Source organism: Pseudophryne corroboree, chromosome 8, assembly GCF_028390025.1.
Source record: "Pseudophryne corroboree isolate aPseCor3 chromosome 8, aPseCor3.hap2, whole genome shotgun sequence".
In the NCBI taxonomy this organism is placed as follows: Eukaryota; Metazoa; Chordata; class Amphibia; order Anura; family Myobatrachidae; genus Pseudophryne; species Pseudophryne corroboree.
In genome coordinates this window covers 435552444-435569662 of record NC_086451.1, presented here as the reverse complement: position 1 = coordinate 435569662, position 17219 = coordinate 435552444, and the positions used below count along the sequence as shown (strand labels likewise).

General features: G+C 49.1%; 1 protein-coding gene across 5 annotated transcripts in view; it reads left to right on the top strand.

The window, feature by feature from the left end:
• Positions 1 to 17219, top strand: part of CCHCR1 (coiled-coil alpha-helical rod protein 1) — a 56465-nt gene that overhangs the window by 33040 nt on the left and 6206 nt on the right. For all 5 annotated transcript variants that reach the window (XM_063938035.1, XM_063938034.1, XM_063938033.1 and 2 more), the window contains 9 exons: positions 1746 to 1941; positions 2784 to 3051; positions 3240 to 3415; positions 4168 to 4303; positions 4378 to 4491; positions 4717 to 4848; positions 6005 to 6115; positions 6816 to 6922; positions 15478 to 15590. In XM_063938035.1, coding sequence (XP_063794105.1) covers positions 1746 to 1941; positions 2784 to 3051; positions 3240 to 3415; positions 4168 to 4303; positions 4378 to 4491; positions 4717 to 4848; positions 6005 to 6115; positions 6816 to 6922; positions 15478 to 15590 — 1353 coding nt within the window. The remainder of the gene's footprint in view (positions 1 to 1745; positions 1942 to 2783; positions 3052 to 3239; positions 3416 to 4167; positions 4304 to 4377; positions 4492 to 4716; positions 4849 to 6004; positions 6116 to 6815; positions 6923 to 15477; positions 15591 to 17219) is intronic.

The window sequence follows — 17219 nt, the reverse complement described above, 5'->3', positions numbered from 1 at the left end:
TAACACACAGACACACACTAGTGATACACCATACATACACTACTAACACACAGACACACACTAGTGATACACCATACATACACTACTAACACACATACAGACACTAATGATACACCATACATACACTACTAACACACACATACAGACACTAGTGATACACCATACATACACTACTAACACACACATACAGACACTAGTGATACACCATACATACACTACTAACACACACATACAGACACTAGTGATACACCATACATACACTACTAGCACACACAGAGACTAGTAACACTCCATGCACATACAGACACTAGTGATGCACCATACAGTACATACACAGACACAATAGGATAGAGTCCCGTCCACCCAGTACTCCTCCTCCTCCTCCTCCTCCTCCTCCTCCTCCTCCTCCTCCTCCTCCTCCTCCTCCTCCTCCTCCTCCATCTGCCGTGACGGGTCCCCTGTCTCTCCTGCCCCGGCTCTCCCCAGCACAGCACTCTGGCCGCTCTCTCCACACCAGCCAACCGCCTCCCCGTCCTCTCCCCGCCCCTCTCCTGTTGGGTGTCCTTGCAGTTCCCAGTCCGGGCTCCGGGGTAGTCAAACATGGCGACGGCAGCAACTTCTCCGCTGCTGAAGAAGCAAACAAGGTCGCGGCGCACAGGGAGTTGTGCTGCTGCTGCCGCCGCAGGTAGCTGGGGCACACTGGGTGTTCCCACCCGGCACCGTCTCAGCTGCCGGGACTCAATCCTGCCAGGTCCCGGCCGTCGCACGCAACTCCCCCAACCGCCTCTGCTGCCCGCAGGAACAACAAGTGGGCGGGGCTGGGTCGCTGTGTTTCGGGGGGTGGGGGGGGGGGGCGATCACCCTCCACTGGGTCCGCCACTGGTCCTACTCCCCCCTCCATCCTTTCCCTCCAGACATCCCATATTGTGCTCCTTCCCCTCCACCATGGACAACAAAGTCCACTCCCTCATTTTATCTTCCCTGCCCCCTCCCCTCTCGCCTCCTCTGCTCCCTCTCCCCCACTGCCTGCTTCCACCTAGTTCACCTCACTCTCTTCCTGCATCTTTCCCTGGCAATTCCAACATGCTTGTGTCTCGCCTATTCTTAAAAACTCAACCTTGACCCTTCCTCACCGACTAGCAACTGCCCCATCTGTCTTCTTCCTTTCACCTCCAAATTACTTGAGCAGCTTGTCTAGGCGTCTCACCAGCCAAAATTACACCTCCAAATTACTTGAGCAGGCGTCTCACCAGCAGCCTCTCTGACAACCCCATCCTTGATCCTCTCCAATCTGGCTTTCGCCCACTTCACTCCCCTGAAACTGCCTTGGTCAAAGTCACCAGGGACCTGCTTTTGGCCAAATCCAGGGGTCCCTTTTCTCTACTCATCCTCCTGGACCTCTCCGCTGCCTTTGACACCGTGGATCATCCTCTCCTCTCCACCGCACCCGCGAGTCCATTGGCCTTTCTCGCACCGTCATTGCCTGGTTCACCTCTTACCTCACCAACCGCACCTTGTCTGTGTCTGTCTCAACCTCAACTCTTTTCCCAAAAGGTCATGGTTTGGGGATTTCTGTAGTGACCAAGCAAAATAGATGAACTCACCTGTGCATGATTGGACACCCCTGACATATGACCCGTTGGTGGTAGTTGAGGACTGGAGTTGAGAATCCTTGTTTTACATCATTGTTCTATCTGGTGTCTCTCCTTGGCTGTGCATCAACGTGTACCCATTCTCCCAATCAGGTCACAGTGGGCTGATCCCTCCATCTCACTTTGAAACTCGTCGGCAGACGTTGCCTCCTCTCCCTCCTGTGCCGCCCCTGGCATCGCCGACTAATTGTGAGCCCTGGGAAGAGCTGTCAAAAGAGCTGTCAAAGCTGAAACAAGAGAACGAGGAGCTGAGAAAGAGACCAGACAGAGAGGATGGAGCTAGAGCCAGGTATTCATAACATTCGCTCACAAGCAGGCATTCCACATGCTCCCAGTAGATTTGTCCTGTGCTGAACAGCTGGCGATTGACTGACACCTTTCCGTCCTGTTTTTATTTTCCATTATGTCCGATGCCTGCACCAAGTCCAGCTTTGTTGACTACTAGTTGCCAGATTTAGCCTGGACTATCTATACAGTGGTGTTTATTGTGCGGGCTGAGTATCCAATGAACATGTGGTACCATGTATGACCTCAGTGCTGCCTCTGTGTCTATATGTACTATATGTACTACACTATGGGGGTCATTCCGAGTTGATCGTAGCTGTGCTAAATTTAGCACAGCTACAATCTTCTTCCCTAACATGCGGAGGGACGCCCAGCACAGGGCTAGTCCGCCCCGCATGTCAGTGCCGCCCTCCCCCCCCCCCCCCCTTCCCCCGCAGAAGTGCAAAGGCATCGCACAGCGGCGATGCCTTTGCACGTCAAGAGTAGCTCCCGGCCAGTGCAGCTTTAGCGTGCTGGCCGGGAGCTACTCATCGCTCCCTGGCCCGCAACGGCTGCCCGCCCCCCGTTCGGTCCGGCCACGCCTGCAATGGCTGGACCAAACCCACGAAACGGTGTCCAAACACCGCCGTTCCGCCCCCTCATGCCCAGCGATCGCCTCTGCCTGTCAATCAGGCAGAGTCGATCGCATCCCTGCTACGGCCTTCGGCTGTCTGGCTTGCGTCGGCGCACTACGGCAATTGCGCAGCAGGGACCCGTTCGCTCTGCTGCATTAAAACGCAGCGAGCAAACGAGTCAGAATGACCCCCCCCCTATATACTATACTAGATGTGCTGATGTTTTTTACAGGTCTCTGGAGCGTCAGCTTCCTGACGTCGCACCGACTGAGTCTCGGGCCCTGGAAATTATCGCCCATCAGATGCGTGAAATGCAGAAACTAGAGAGGGCAGTAGCTGATGCCCAGGATAAAGAGGAGGAACTGCGGAGGCTGGCACAGGAAGTACCGGCATTGAAGCTGGTTGTCACCAAGGCTGGGCAGGCAGAGGAGAGAAGGAAACAAGAGGAGGAGAGGAGAAGACAGGCTGAGGAGACAGCTGAACAGCAACGGCTGGAGGAGGCAGGTGACTGGGAGACTGGGCAGGTGTCTGCTGTATGTTGTGCACAGCACAAATATTTTATTATACAGTTTAAAAATGATGAAATCAATCACCTGATTGGTTCCCTACAGCATTTTTATTACCTGTTCAAGTTTTGACCCCAATTTGAGACAGAACCGACTATAAAAGTCTTTTTATCTAATTACAGCTTCGATTATTGTCAGAGAGTCACAAGATGGAGTTGGATAGTGCAAGGAGCAAAGTGCATATTCTGGAAATGAAGCTACAGGAAGTACATGAGCGGAAAGCGCAGGAAGTGACAGGCCTGACAGAGGAGCTTCAAGCAGCCAATCACAAGAGTGAAACTGCGGAAGCACAATTGAGGTGCGATGCTTGTAGCAGAGGCTGTCTTGGTTTATTTCATATTTTATTTGGATATGATAGAGATTTTTTACAAGAGCAACACAGACCTACAGTACATATTGTGGGGGTTTTACTCCTTCACAGGAATATTGCAATAAAGATGTATTTTTTTTTTGGAAACTACATTGGATGTGCTGAGAACTTGTTACACTGGGTTGGTGTGAAATAATGAGATAACTGACTCCCTCACATGGAAGACCCTTCCACGCCATCTACAGGTTCCCCTGATGAGGTCATTAGTATAAACCTTATCCTGCTTGGCCCAATGACAGGACTGGTGTCTAGTCGGACCACACACACATGCAGAGATCTCTGACGGTTTCACTGAGGCCTGCAAGAGTCGTCTGGTGAATGAATGCGCACGTGGTACGATCGTTGTCCAGCAAACGTATTTACCAGCATAACCAGTAATGAGCCAATCCATTATGATTACTCTCAGGTTAATTTTGGCGTCTGGCGTACTGCAATAAAAGGCCGATAGGCCCATTAGGCAAGTTAGTAAGGACATATTCGTTATAATTCTACAATAGAAATGGGAACCATTTACAGTACATAATTGAATAGCTAGAAGCTACAGAATGAACCTGTGATGCCTGAACCTGGAGGGATCCCTAAGTTACCTTTTACTGTAGTGTGGACATTGGTAATATATGTGGTACAGAATACAGAGGACGTGACATCTGTAAGACTCTTGTTCTCTGTCTATACTATAGTCATTGCCACTTGGAGCTTGAACGCCAGAACTCCCTGGTGCAGCAGCTGAGGACATACATCGGAGAGCTTGTTCCAGATAATCGTCACGCGGAGGAGCAAAAGATGGAGATGACGGAACTCAAGAACACAATACAGGTTAGCCCTGCCGTAGATGATCTTGCTGTAATGCGATGTTAGTATATTGTACTTACCTCTGTGTTTATATGTAGATTCTGGAGAAGGAGCGAGATGCTCTGCAGACCTCCATGTCTCTCCTTCAGACCCGCCTGTTGTCCCTCACACACATTCTGTCACTTCAGGAAAGTGATCTGTGTAAAAAGACAGTAAGTACAATTTACAGCTGTCTCTTTTATTATTATATAAGTCCTGGGGTCCCTGAAACTTTCTCCTCTTCTATAGGATCTAATGTGTGATGTATGTAATGCTCTGCCTGATTCTGTCTGGTTTGGACTAATTCAGCATACTCTTAACTCCATCACTCTCCAAAATGTGACTAATAAACTGGTAAAACTGTAACCATCCCCATTGAAAGCTGCTCCCTGACTTAGGGCACCCACACGGACGGGCAGAAGACCCAGATGCTGCTCAAACGGTGGAGAGAGAAAGTTTTCAGTTTGATGGTGCAGCTGAAATCGGAAGAAATCAACAAGGAGAGCGATGACCGGAAGATACGAGAACAGGTCAGCATGGGGGGGGTTACTGGGTGGGCACTGGGCAATGTGGAAAGTAGTCTGTGTAAGGTATCATTGGGGTTGGAAGTGTATGGTTTGTTTATTATGAGTATAGGTCAGTGGTTCCCAAACTCGGTCCTCAAGAACCCCCCAACAGGTCCTGTTTTCCAGGTCTCCTCACAGAATCACAAGTAAAATAATGAGGTCCACCTGTGGATCTTTTAAAATGTGTCAGTGAGTAATGACTACAGCTGTGCACCTCTGGGTGACCGGTAATTGATGGAGGTCCTTCAGGACCAAGTTTGGGAACCACTGGTCTAGATCAGGGCTGGCCAAACCGGTCCTCGAGATCTACCAACAGTTCACATTTTCCAGGCCACCTAGCTGGTGCACAGGTGTAGTCATTACTAATTAAGATGTGCTGGAAAACATGAACTGTTGGTAGATCTCGAGGACCGGTTTGGCCAGCCCTGGTCTAGATCAATGGTTCTCAAACTCGTTCCTCAGGACCCACACAGTGCATGTTTTGGAGGTAACCCAGTAAGTGCACAGGTGTATTAATTACTCACGGACACATTTTAAAAGGTCCACAGGTGGCGCTAATTATTTCACTTATGTGATTATGTGAGGAGACCTGCAAAACATGCACAGTGTGGGGTCCTGAGGACCGAGTTTGAGAACCTGTGGTCTAGATCAGAGGTTCTCAAACTCGGTCCTCGGGAGCCCACACAGTGCATGTTTTGCAGGTAACCCAGCAGGTGCACAGGTGTATTAATTACTCACTGACACATTTTAAAAGGTCCACAGGTGGAGCTAATTATTTCACTTGCGATTCTGTGAGGAGACCTGCAAAACATGCACTGTGTGGGCCCTCGAGGACCGAGTTTGAGAACCTCTGGTCTAGATGGTTGTAAATCATACTTGCCTACCCGACCCTCTCCATGAGGGAGAAAATGCTCTGTTCCTGGACTTTCCTAGTAATGTATGATTGCCATCACTTGTGGTGAGCAAGTTAATTGATAAGAAAGGTGTTTCACCACAGGTGATGGCAATCATACATTACCAGGAAAGTCCAGGAACAGAGCATTTTCTCCCTCATGGAGAGGGTCAGGTAGGCAAGTATGTTGTAAATACATTTATTTTTATTTTTTTTGCACCAAACCAGATTTGTTCCCTGGAAAATGCTCTGCAAGAGAGTAATCAGCAGTTGGCCCTCTACTCGCATACCATGCAAGACCGCACGGCTGAACTAGAAATAGAGCGGGTCCAAAACAAGGTGGGTAAGCCGTTCATGGAGTCACTGCTATACTGTAGCCTCTGCAATACACTCAGTAACCACATGGGTGAGACCTGCTAAGCTCAGTGATGTACACCACCTTGGAAGAGGCAATGGCCCTCATTCCGAGATGATCGTAGCCGTGCTAAATTTAGCACAGCTACGATCATTCACACTGACATGCAGGGGGGACGCCCAGCACAGGGCTAGTCCACCCCGCATGTCAGTGCCGTCCCCCCAGCAGAAGTGCAAAGGCATCGTACAGCGGCAATGCCTTTGCGCTTCAAGAGTAGCTCCCGCCCAGCGCAGCTTTAGCGTGCTGGCTGGGAGCTACTCGTCACTCCCCGGCCCGCAGCGGCTGCGTATGGCGTCACGCAGCCGCTGCGAGCCACTCCCCGCACGGTCTGGCCACGCTTGCGTTGGCCGGACCGCGCCCACAAAACGTCGGCCAAACACCGCCGATCCGCCCCCTCCCGCCCAGCGACCGCCTCTGCCTGTCAGTCAGGCAGAGGCGATCGCAGCCCAGCTACGGCCTTCGGCCATCTGGCATTCGCCGACGCACTAAGGCGCATGCGCAGTGGGTACCCGTTCGCTCAGCTGCGATAAAAAGCGAGCGAACAGGTCAGAATAACCCCCAGTGTTGGTCTCTGTGTGTCGCTGTTCTGTTAATGTTCTCATAGTGAACACAATGTCTTTGCAGTGTTTGCAGGACAAGCTGGGTTCCGCTGTTGCTACATCCTCCCGTCTGTCCAGTAGAATTGAGAAAGCTGAACAGACTGCGCTACAGTTAAAGCAAATGATTGACCGGTATGAGTGTTCCTCTGTACATTTATGATGAAACCGCATTAACTATGCTGCGTAAACTCACATATCGCTTAATATTTAATATCATGGAGGAAAAAGAACAAAACTGGGTAAAAACAGACAGACAGAGGTAGGAAGGCCCTGCTCGCAAGCTTACAATCTATAGGGAAATAGGCATTGATACACAAGGATAGATGCTACCTATTGCATAATGCTCCACCAGATTGCTAGGTACTTAATGGGTTGTATGATATGATCACTCCGCAATGTTGGCCAAGTGTCAGGAGGGTGTGAGAGTAAAGAAAGACAAGATAAGTGATGTTATGTGTACTGTACAGAGAGGATGTAATTGGATAGGGACGCAGTGAAGGTTATGTGGGTGGGTCTGGAATTTGATAGGCTTGTCTGAATAGATGAATTTTCAGGGAACGTTTAAAGGTTTGGAGACTAGAGGCAAGTCTTGTTGTGCGTGGGAGGGCATTCCACAGAGTGGGTGAAGGCAGGATAAAGTCCTGTAATTTTGAGTGTGAACAAGTGATGCGTGTGGATGAGAGACACAGATCTTGTGCAGAGCGGAGAGGTCGGTTAGGGAGATATTTTGAGATAAGTGAAGAGATGTATGTTGGTGCATATGCACCAACATATGCAGAAGTGTTTATAGTAATGCATCAGGATGTGAACGCAAGCATCAGCAGACTGTAGGTGCCGCTACAGGCTAGCTCCCATTCACTGCATAGCTACAGGCTAGCTCCCATTCACTGCATAGGTACAGGACCATGTTGGAGCAATGGGGGTCATTCCGAGTTGTTCGCTCGTTATTTTTTTCTCGCAACGGAGCGATTAGTCGCTAATGCGCATGCGCGATGTCCGCAGTGCGACTGCGCCAAGTAAATTTGCTATGCAGTTAGGTATTTTACTCACGGTATTACGAGGTTTTTTCTTCGTTCTGGTGATCGTAATGTGATTGACAGGAAGTGGGTGTTTCTGGGCGGAAACTGGCCGTTTTATGGGTGTGTGCGAAAAAACGCTACCGTTTCCGGAAAAAACGCAGGAGTGGCTGGAGAAACGGAGGAGTGTCTGGCCAAACGCTGGGTGTGTTTGTGACATCAAACCAGGAACGACAAGCACTGAACTGATCGCAGATGCCGAGTAAGTCTGGAGCTACTCAGAAACTGCTAAGAAGTGTCTATTCGCAATTTTGCTAATCTTTCGTTCGCAATTTTGATAAGCTAAGATTCACTCCCAGTAGGCGGCGGCTTAGCGTGTGCAAAGCTGCTAAAAGCAGCTTGCGAGCGAACAACTCGGAATGACCCCCCAATAACCAATAGAAGTGGTGAGCTCAAAATATGGAATTGCATGACACTCGTGCCTGTAATTCAGAGGGGTTGCTTAGGGATTGTTGCTATGATGCCACAGGGATTCCATAAGGTCTGGGGAATACTTTCATAGTGTAGAGAGAGTGCACATCTCATCTCGCCTTTCATGGTCACTGTATATCTCTGTTCAAGGCTTAGTAAATAGACCCCAGAATCCACAAGTGTTAGTGTGCGGGGATAATCCATCAGACCTTCCTCTCTCTACTACAGGTCTCCTTTACAAGAAATAATAGTAATTAATAAAAGTAATAAAATAACAAATGAAAAAGGGAGCATACTCCCCAATTCCATAACACCGCTGCACCCTTTGTCCTGTATTCTGTGAATGTCACCTGTTGTAAAGGTCACCCCATAATTACCCAAATCCCCTGACTCGTAGCCAATTTCGCCCTAAGAATTTGCACGCACAGATACATTGTACATGTCAGAACAGCAATGGGATAATAAGAGCTAAGGCTGTATTATATTTTGGGATAAATATTTGGATTAATAGATCTTCTTCACAGTCTATTTATGTAAAGGTAACTAGGGGTATAATCGTGTTCCCAGATTTTTGCCCCTTTTTCCCCAATATTCTTTCACAACAAGATATTTATTCTATACGTTACAAAACGAATCAATATAAAAGTCACTTGTGTTATGCTATGACATAAAAGGTATTACTTGTGAGATGGGAACGTTGCCAGATCATGAACATCGGCCTGATAATGGGTGGGGTAGGACTGCAGACCCCACTGGCACTGCATTTTCCCTATTGGCCATCAGTTGGGGAGGAATGTCCCATTCAAAACTGTTCTGCATAGCACATAGCAGTGGTGAATGGATGCCACGCACACTACTAGTGTGAGCGTCCTTCAATGAAAAGGTTCCGGAGGCGGTCCTGCGTGATGTCAGAAGCGCTGGGCACGCCCCCTTCTCGAGCAGCAGATGCTCTGTTATTCTTCTCCAGCCTCTACAAGTGTTGGGAGGAAAGCGACTTTCCTTTATCTGTAACGGAGGTTGGCCTCCTGTGGCTCTACAGCAGGCATGTCAAACTCGTAGCCCTCCAGCTGTTGTGAAACTACAAGTCCCAGCATACTTTGCCAGCATACCTTCCACTGATCAGTTGGTAAAGCATGCTGGAACTTGTAGTTTCACAACAGCTGGATGACCATGAGTTTGACATGCCTGCTCTACAGCATCTAGGAACACATTACTTCTCCACAACTGGAGACCACCAAGTTGTCTACATCTGATCAGTACCCACATACATTAGGTTTTGCGTGACCATTTAAAAGTACACAGGTATTGGTGACCGGTCACGCAGATTATTAGGCAGGGTTCAAATCTCTACAGTAAACTCCTGTTTATGAAACACCTTTCCAGTTTCTGGTAGAATCCCTTCTGAGGCGTTGATCAGGTAATCACGAACACGTAACGCCCTGCTCCCAGTATTGCATGGAATAATTGTAGTGACCGTGGCTGAGCCGTCGTTTATATTTCTCTATCGTCCTAAGTGGATGCTGGGGTTCCTGAAAGGACCATGGGGAATAGCGGCTCCGCAGGAGACAGGGCACAAAAAAGTAAAGCTTTACTAGGTCAGGTGGTGTGCACTGGCTCCTCCCCCTATGACCCTCCTCCAGACTCCAGTTAGATTTTGTGCCCGAACGAGAAGGGTGCAATCTAGGTGGCTCTCCTAAAGAGCTGCTTAGAGAAAGTTTAGTTTAGGTTTTTTTCTTTACAGTGAGTCCTGCTGGCAACAGGATCACTGCAACGTGGGACTTAGGGGGAAAGTAGTAAACTCACCTGCATGCAGAGTGGATTTGCTGCTTGGCTACTGGACACCATTAGCTCCAGAGGGATCGAACACAGGCCCAGCCGTGGAGTCCGGTCCCGGAGCCGCGCCGCCGACCCCCTTGCAGATGCTGAAGCGTGAAGAGGTCCGGAAACCGGCGGCTGAAGACTCCTCAGTCTTCATAAGGTAGCGCACAGCACTGCAGCTGTGCGCCATTTTCCTCTCAGCACACTTCACTGGGCAGTCACTGAGGGTGCAGAGCGCTGGGGGGGGGCGCTCTGAGAGGCAAATATAAACCTTATACAAGGCTAAAAATACCTCACATATAGCCCATAGGGGCTATATGGAGATATTTAACCCCTGCCTGACTGGAAAAATAGCGGGAGAAGAACCCGCCGAAAAAGGGGCGGGGCCTATCTCCTCAGCACACGGCGCCATTTTCTGTCACAGCTCCGCTGGTCAGAACGGCTCCCAGGTCTCTCCCCTGCACTGCACTACAGAAACAGGGTAAAACAGAGAGGGGGGGCACATTAATGGCTATATATATATATATATATATATTAAAGCAGCTATAAGGGAGCACTTAATATAAGGATATCCCTTGTATATATAGCGCTTTGTGGTGTGTGCTGGCAGACTCTCCCTCTGTCTCCCCAAAAGGGCTAGTGGGTCCTGTCTTCATTAGAGCATTCCCTGTGAGTTTGCGGTGTGTGTCGGTACGTGGTGTCGACATGTATGAGGACGATATTGGTGTGGAGGCGGAGCAATTGCCAAATATGCAGATGTCACCCCCCAGGGGGTCGACACCAGAATGGATGCCTTTATTTGTGGAATTACGTGATGGTTTATCTTCCCTTAAACAGTCAGTTGAGGACATGAGGCGGCCGGACAATCAATTAATGCCTGTCCAGGCGCCTCAAACACCGTCAGGGGCTGTAAAACGCCCTTTGCCTCAGTCGGTCGACACAGACCCAGACACGGGCACTGATTCCAGTGACGACGGTAGAAATTCAAACGTATTTTCCAGTAGGGCCACACGTTATATGATTTTGGCAATGAAGGAGACGTTACATTTAGCTGATACTACAGATACCGTAAAACAGGGTATTATGTATGGTGTGAAAAAACTACAAACAGTTTTTCCTGAATCAGAAGAATTAAATGACGTGTGTGATGAAGCGTGGGTTGCTCCTGATAAAAAGTTGATAATTTCAAAAAAGTTATTGGCATTATACCCTTTCCCGCCAGAGGTTAGGGCGCGCTGGGAAACACCCCCTAAGGTGGACAAGGCGCTCACACGCTTATCCAAACAAGTGGCGTTACCCTCTCCTGAGACGGCCACACTTAAGGATCCATCAGATAGAAAGATGGAAGTTATTCAAAAGAATATATACACACATGCAGGTGTTATACTACGACCAGCTATAGCAACTGCCTGGATGTGCAGTGCTGGAGTAGTTTGGTCAGAATCCCTGATTGAAAATATTGATACCCTAGATAGGGACAATGTTTTACTGTCGTTAGAACAAATAAAGGATGCATTTATCTATATGCGTGATGCACAGAGGGATATTTGCACACTGGCATCTCGGGTGAGTGCTATGTCCATTTCAGCCAGAAGAGCCTTATGGACACGACAGTGGACAGGCGATGCGGATTCAAAACGTCACATGGAGGTTTTGCCGTATAAAGGGGAGGAGTTATTTGGAGTTGGTCTATCAGACTTGGTGGCCACGGCTACTGCCGGGAAATCCACTTTTTTACCTCAAGTCACTCCCCAACAGAGAAAGGCACCGACCTTTCAACCGCAGCCTTTTCGCTCCTACAAAAATAAGAGAGCAAAGGGCTTGTCGTACCTGCCACGAGGCAGAGGAAGAGGGAAGAGACACCAACAGGCAGCTCCTTCCCAGGAACAGAAGCCCTCCCCGGCTCCTGCAAAAACCTCAGCATGACGCTGGGGCCTCTCAAGCGGACTCGGGGACAGTGGGGGGCCGTCTCAAAAATTACAGCGCGCAGTGGGCTCACTCGCAGGTAGACCCCTGGATCCTGCAGATAATATCTCAGGGGTACAGGTTGGAATTAGAGACGGATCCTCCTCATCGTTTCCTGAAGTCTGCCTTACCAACCGTCTCTTCCGAAAGGGAGAGGGTGTTGGAAGCCATTCACAAGCTGTACGCTCAGCAGGTGATAGTCAAAGTACCCCTATTACAACAAGGAAAGGGGTATTATTCCACTCTATTTGTGGTACCGAAGCCGGATGGCTCGGTAAGGCCTATTCTAAATCTGAAGTCCTTGAACCTCTACATAAAAAAGTTCAAGTTCAAGATGGAGTCACTCAGAGCAGTGATAGCGAACCTGGAAGAAGGGGACTTTATGGTATCCTTGGACATCAAGGATGCGTATCTACACGTTCCGATTTACCCCGCACACCAGGGGTACCTCAGGTTCATTGTTCAAAACTGTCACTATCAGTTTCAGACGCTGCCGTTCGGATTGTCCACGGCGCCTCGGGTCTTTACCAAGGTAATGGCCGAGATGATGATTCTTCTTCGAAGAAAAGGCGTATTAGTTATCCCATACTTGGACGATCTCCTAATAAGTGCAAGGTCCAGAGAACAGCTGGATACAGCTTTAGCACTATCTCAAGAGGTGCTAAGACAACACGGGTGGATTCTGAATATTCCAAAATCCCATTTAATCCCGACAACTCGTCTGCTGTTCCTAGGAATGATTCTGGACACGGTTCAGAAAAAGGTTTTCCTTCCAGAGGAAAAAGCCAAGGAGTTATCCGATCTGGTCAGGAACCTCCTAAAACCAGGAAAAGTGTCAGTACATCAATGCACAAGAGTCCTGGGAAAAATGGTGGCTTCTTACGAAGCAATTCCATTCGGCAGATTCCATGCAAGAATATTCCAAAGGGATCTGTTGGACAAATGGTCAGGGTCGCATCTGCAGATGCACCTGCGAATAACCCTGTCACCAAAGACAAGGGTGTCACTTCTGTGGTGGTTGCAGAAGGCTCACCTATTAGAAGGCCGCAGATTCGGCATTCAGGATTGGATCCTGGTGACCACGGACGCCAGCCTGAGAGGCTGGGGAGCAGTCACACAAGGAAGAAACTTCCAGGGAGTATGGACGAGTCTGGAAAAGTCTCTTCACATAAACATTCTGGAACTAAGAGCAATCTACAATGCTCTAAGCCAGGCGGAACTTCTCCTGCAAGGAAAGCCGGTGTTGATTCAGTCGGACAACATCACGGCGGTCGCCCATGTAAACAGGCAGGGCGGCACAAGAAGCAGGAGTGCAATGGCAGAAGCTGCCAAGATTCTTCGCTGGGCGGAGAATCACGTGATAGCACTGTCAGCAGTGTTCATCCCGGGCGTGGACAACTGGGAAGCAGACTTCCTCAGCAGACACGATCTTCATCCGGGAGAGTGGGGTCTACATCCAGAAGTCTTCAACATGTTAATAGACCGTTGGGAAAGACCAATTGTAGACATGATGGCGTCTCGCCTCAACAAGAAACTGGACAAATATTGCGCCAGGTCAAGAGATCCACAGGCAATAGCTGTGGACGCACTGGTAACTCCTTGGGTGTACCAGTCAGTGTATGTGTTTCCTCCTCTGCCGCTCATACCAAAGGTATTGAAGATCATACGGCAAAGAAGAGTAAGAACAATACTAGTGGTTCCGGATTGGCCGAGAAGGACTTGGTATCCGGAACTTCAAGAGATGCTCACGGACGAACCGTGGCCTCTACCTCTGAGAAGGGACCTGCTACAGCAGGGTCCCTGTCTTTTTCAAGACTTACCGCGGCTGCGTTTGACGGCATGGCGGTTGAACGCCAGATCCTAAAAGGGAAAGGCATTCCAGAAGAAGTCATTCCTACCTTGATTAAGGCACGGAAGGAAGTCACCGTGAAACATTATCACCGCATTTGGCGAAAATATGTAGCGTGGTGCGAGGATCGGAGGGTTCCGACGGAGGAATTCCAACTGGGTCGTTTCCTACATTTCCTGCAATCAGGATTATCTATGGGTCTCAAATTGGGATCCATTAAGGTTCAAATTTCGGCCCTGTCAATATTCTTCCAAAAAGAATTGGCTTCTGTCCCTGAGGTCCAGACTTTTGTCAAGGGAGTACTGCATATACAGCCTCCTGTGGTGCCTCCGGTGGCACCGTGGGATCTAAATGTAGTTTTAGATTTCCTCAAATCCCATTGGTTTGAACCATTGAAAAAGGTGGATTTGAAATATCTCACATTGAAAGTGACTATGTTACTAGCCCTGGCCTCTGCCAGGAGAGTATCTGAATTGGCGGCTTTATCTTATAAAAGTCCTTATCTAATCTTCCATTCGGATAGGGCAGAACTGCGGACTCGTCCGCATTTTCTCCCTAAAGTGGTATCAGCATTTCATCTGAACCAACCTATTGTGGTGCCTGCGGCCACTAGCGACTTGGAGGACTCCAAGTTGTTGGACGTTGTCAGAGCCTTAAAAATATACATTGCAAGGACGGCTGGAGTCAGAAAATCTGACTCGCTGTTTATATTGTATGCACCCAACAAGTTGGGCGCACCTGCTTCTAAGCAGTCGATTGCTCGTTGGATTTGTAACACAATTCAACTTGCACATTCTGTGGCAGGCCTGCCACAGCCTAAAACTGTAAAAGCCCACTCCACAAGGAAGGTGGGCTCATCTTGGGCGGCTGCCCGAGGGGTCTCGGCATTACAACTCTGCCGAGCAGCTACGTGGTCGGGGGAGAACACGTTTGTAAAATTTTACAAATTTGATACCCTGGCAAAGGAGGACCTGGAGTTCTCTCATTCGGTGCTGCAGAGTCGTCCGCACTCTCCCGCCCGTTTGGGAGCTTTGGTATAATCCCCATGGTCCTTTCAGGAACCCCAGCATCCACTTAGGACGATAGAGAAAATAAGAATTTACTTACCGATAATTCTATTTCTCGGAGTCCGTAGTGGATGCTGGGCGCCCATCCCAAGTGCGGATTATCTGCAATACTTGTACATAGTTATTGTTAACTAATTCGGGTTATTGTTAAGGAGCCATCTTTAAGAGGCCCTTTCTGTTGTCATACTGTTAACTGGGTTTAGATCACAGGTTGTACGGTGTGATTGGTGTGGCTGGTATGAGTCTTACCCGGGATTCAAAATGCCTCCCTTATTGTGTATGCTCGTCCGGGCACAGTACCTAACTGGAGTCTGGAGGAGGGTCATAGGGGGAGGAGCCAGTGCACACCACCTGACCTAGTAAAGCTTTACTTTTTTGTGCCCTGTCTCCTGCGGAGCCGCTATTCCCCATGGTCCTTTCAGGAACCCCAGCATCCACTACGGACTCCGAGAAATAGAATTATCGGTAAGTAAATTCTTATTATAACACTTGTACTGGCAGCTTTGTGCAGGCGCTGCCTACACAGGAAACGTCCCTTCGGGGGGCGCTGCAGCGGATGGTGACGCTGGGCCAGAGGGTCTCATTTGCTGCCAAGAGAGTGGACACGATACAGGGTAAGAGTGGTAATAATTCTGTTATTGATTGTGGCAATATTGATCTCTGTTAACTCTCGATCCTTCTTAACCTTGCATTAATGGTGTGTTATATTATTTACGTATTTGTTTCCAGTTCTAGGGAGGTTCTAGTGAAATGAATGGGACTAACATCATAAGATAAGCAAGTACAGATGCGTCCTCATACAATATGCCATGTAGCGCGAGATGCCTGGCGTGAGTGAGCCCTGTGCACCTTCTGCCAAAAATGCGTCTTAATCACCACGCAGTGCATCTAGGACGCACCAGTTGACTGTGCTGAGCAATGTGACACTTGTATATTGTGTGTGACCGAGTCTGTATATGAAGCACAACAGAACTTGTATTGGGAAAGAGCTGCGGCTGCTACATTGTAGCACTGCGTGTACAGATTCAGCGACTGTCGCACACAGATATACAAGTGTGGCACATCACATTAATCAGCACAGTCTCCTGGTGCTTCCTAGCCACATCACGTTGCGACTAAGATGCATATTCGACAAAATAGATACCCGACACTATGAGTCTCATGGGACCTGCCGCGCCGAGAGCGGCTGCTTGGCGTGACTGCGGCAGTGATGTACGAGGACACATCTGTAAGGAGGAATTTGCAGTCAGTTAGAATGGTGCCTGTGCTGCAGTTTATACCCCTTTTCCACTATCTAGCACGGGTCGCAGCCGGGAGCCTGACACGGCTGCGACTTGTGCTAGAGCCTCCTTCTACACTGCGCTCACCAACCCGGCATATTGCTGGGTTGGTGACGCGTCAGGGGAGGCGCTGGGAGATCACATGATCTCCCAGCGCTGCCCTTCCATAGACTGTGAACGGGAGCCGTGTCGCATAGACATGGTTTCCGTTTACACTACACAGCTTACCGGGTTGAACACGTTCAATCCGGCAAGCTATCTGGGTAGGATTCCCGGATCACTTGATCCGGGAATTTGCAGGGGGGGCCGTTTCCACTGGAAAAAAACACGAGTAAATGCGCGCCCCCGCGCATTTACCCGTGTTTTTAGAGCTAGTGGAAAAGGGGTATAAGTGTAAAGCCTCTGAGTGACCTCTCTCTGCAGATAAGTGACCTCTTTTTGCAGCGTAATGATTGCTGTGCTTGTCTTATATGTCTGCTGCAGTTTTATAGGCTCCTGAAAGAGGGGTTGGGCTTGATTCTGGGTCACACACAGGTCTGTATGATGGCCCTCATTCCGAGTTGTTCCCTCGCTAGCTGCTTTTAGCAGCATTGCACACGCTAGGCCACCGCCCTCTGGGAGTGTATCTTAGCTTAGCAGAATAGCGAACGAAAGATTAGCAGAACTGCTACTAAATAATTCTTTGCAGTTTCTGAATAGCTCCGGACCTACTCACAGATTGCGATCAGCTCAGTCCGTTTAGTTCCTGGCTTGACGTCACAAACACGCCCTGCGTTCAGCCAGCCACTCCCCCGTTTCTCCAGACACTCCCGCGTTTTTCCCTGACACGCCTGCGTTTTTTAGCACACTCCCGGAAAACGCTCAGTTACCTCCCAGAAACGCCCCTTTCCTGTCAATCATTCACCGATCAGCAGAGCGACTGAAAAGCGCCGCAGAATCCACAGCAAATCTACTAAGTTTTTA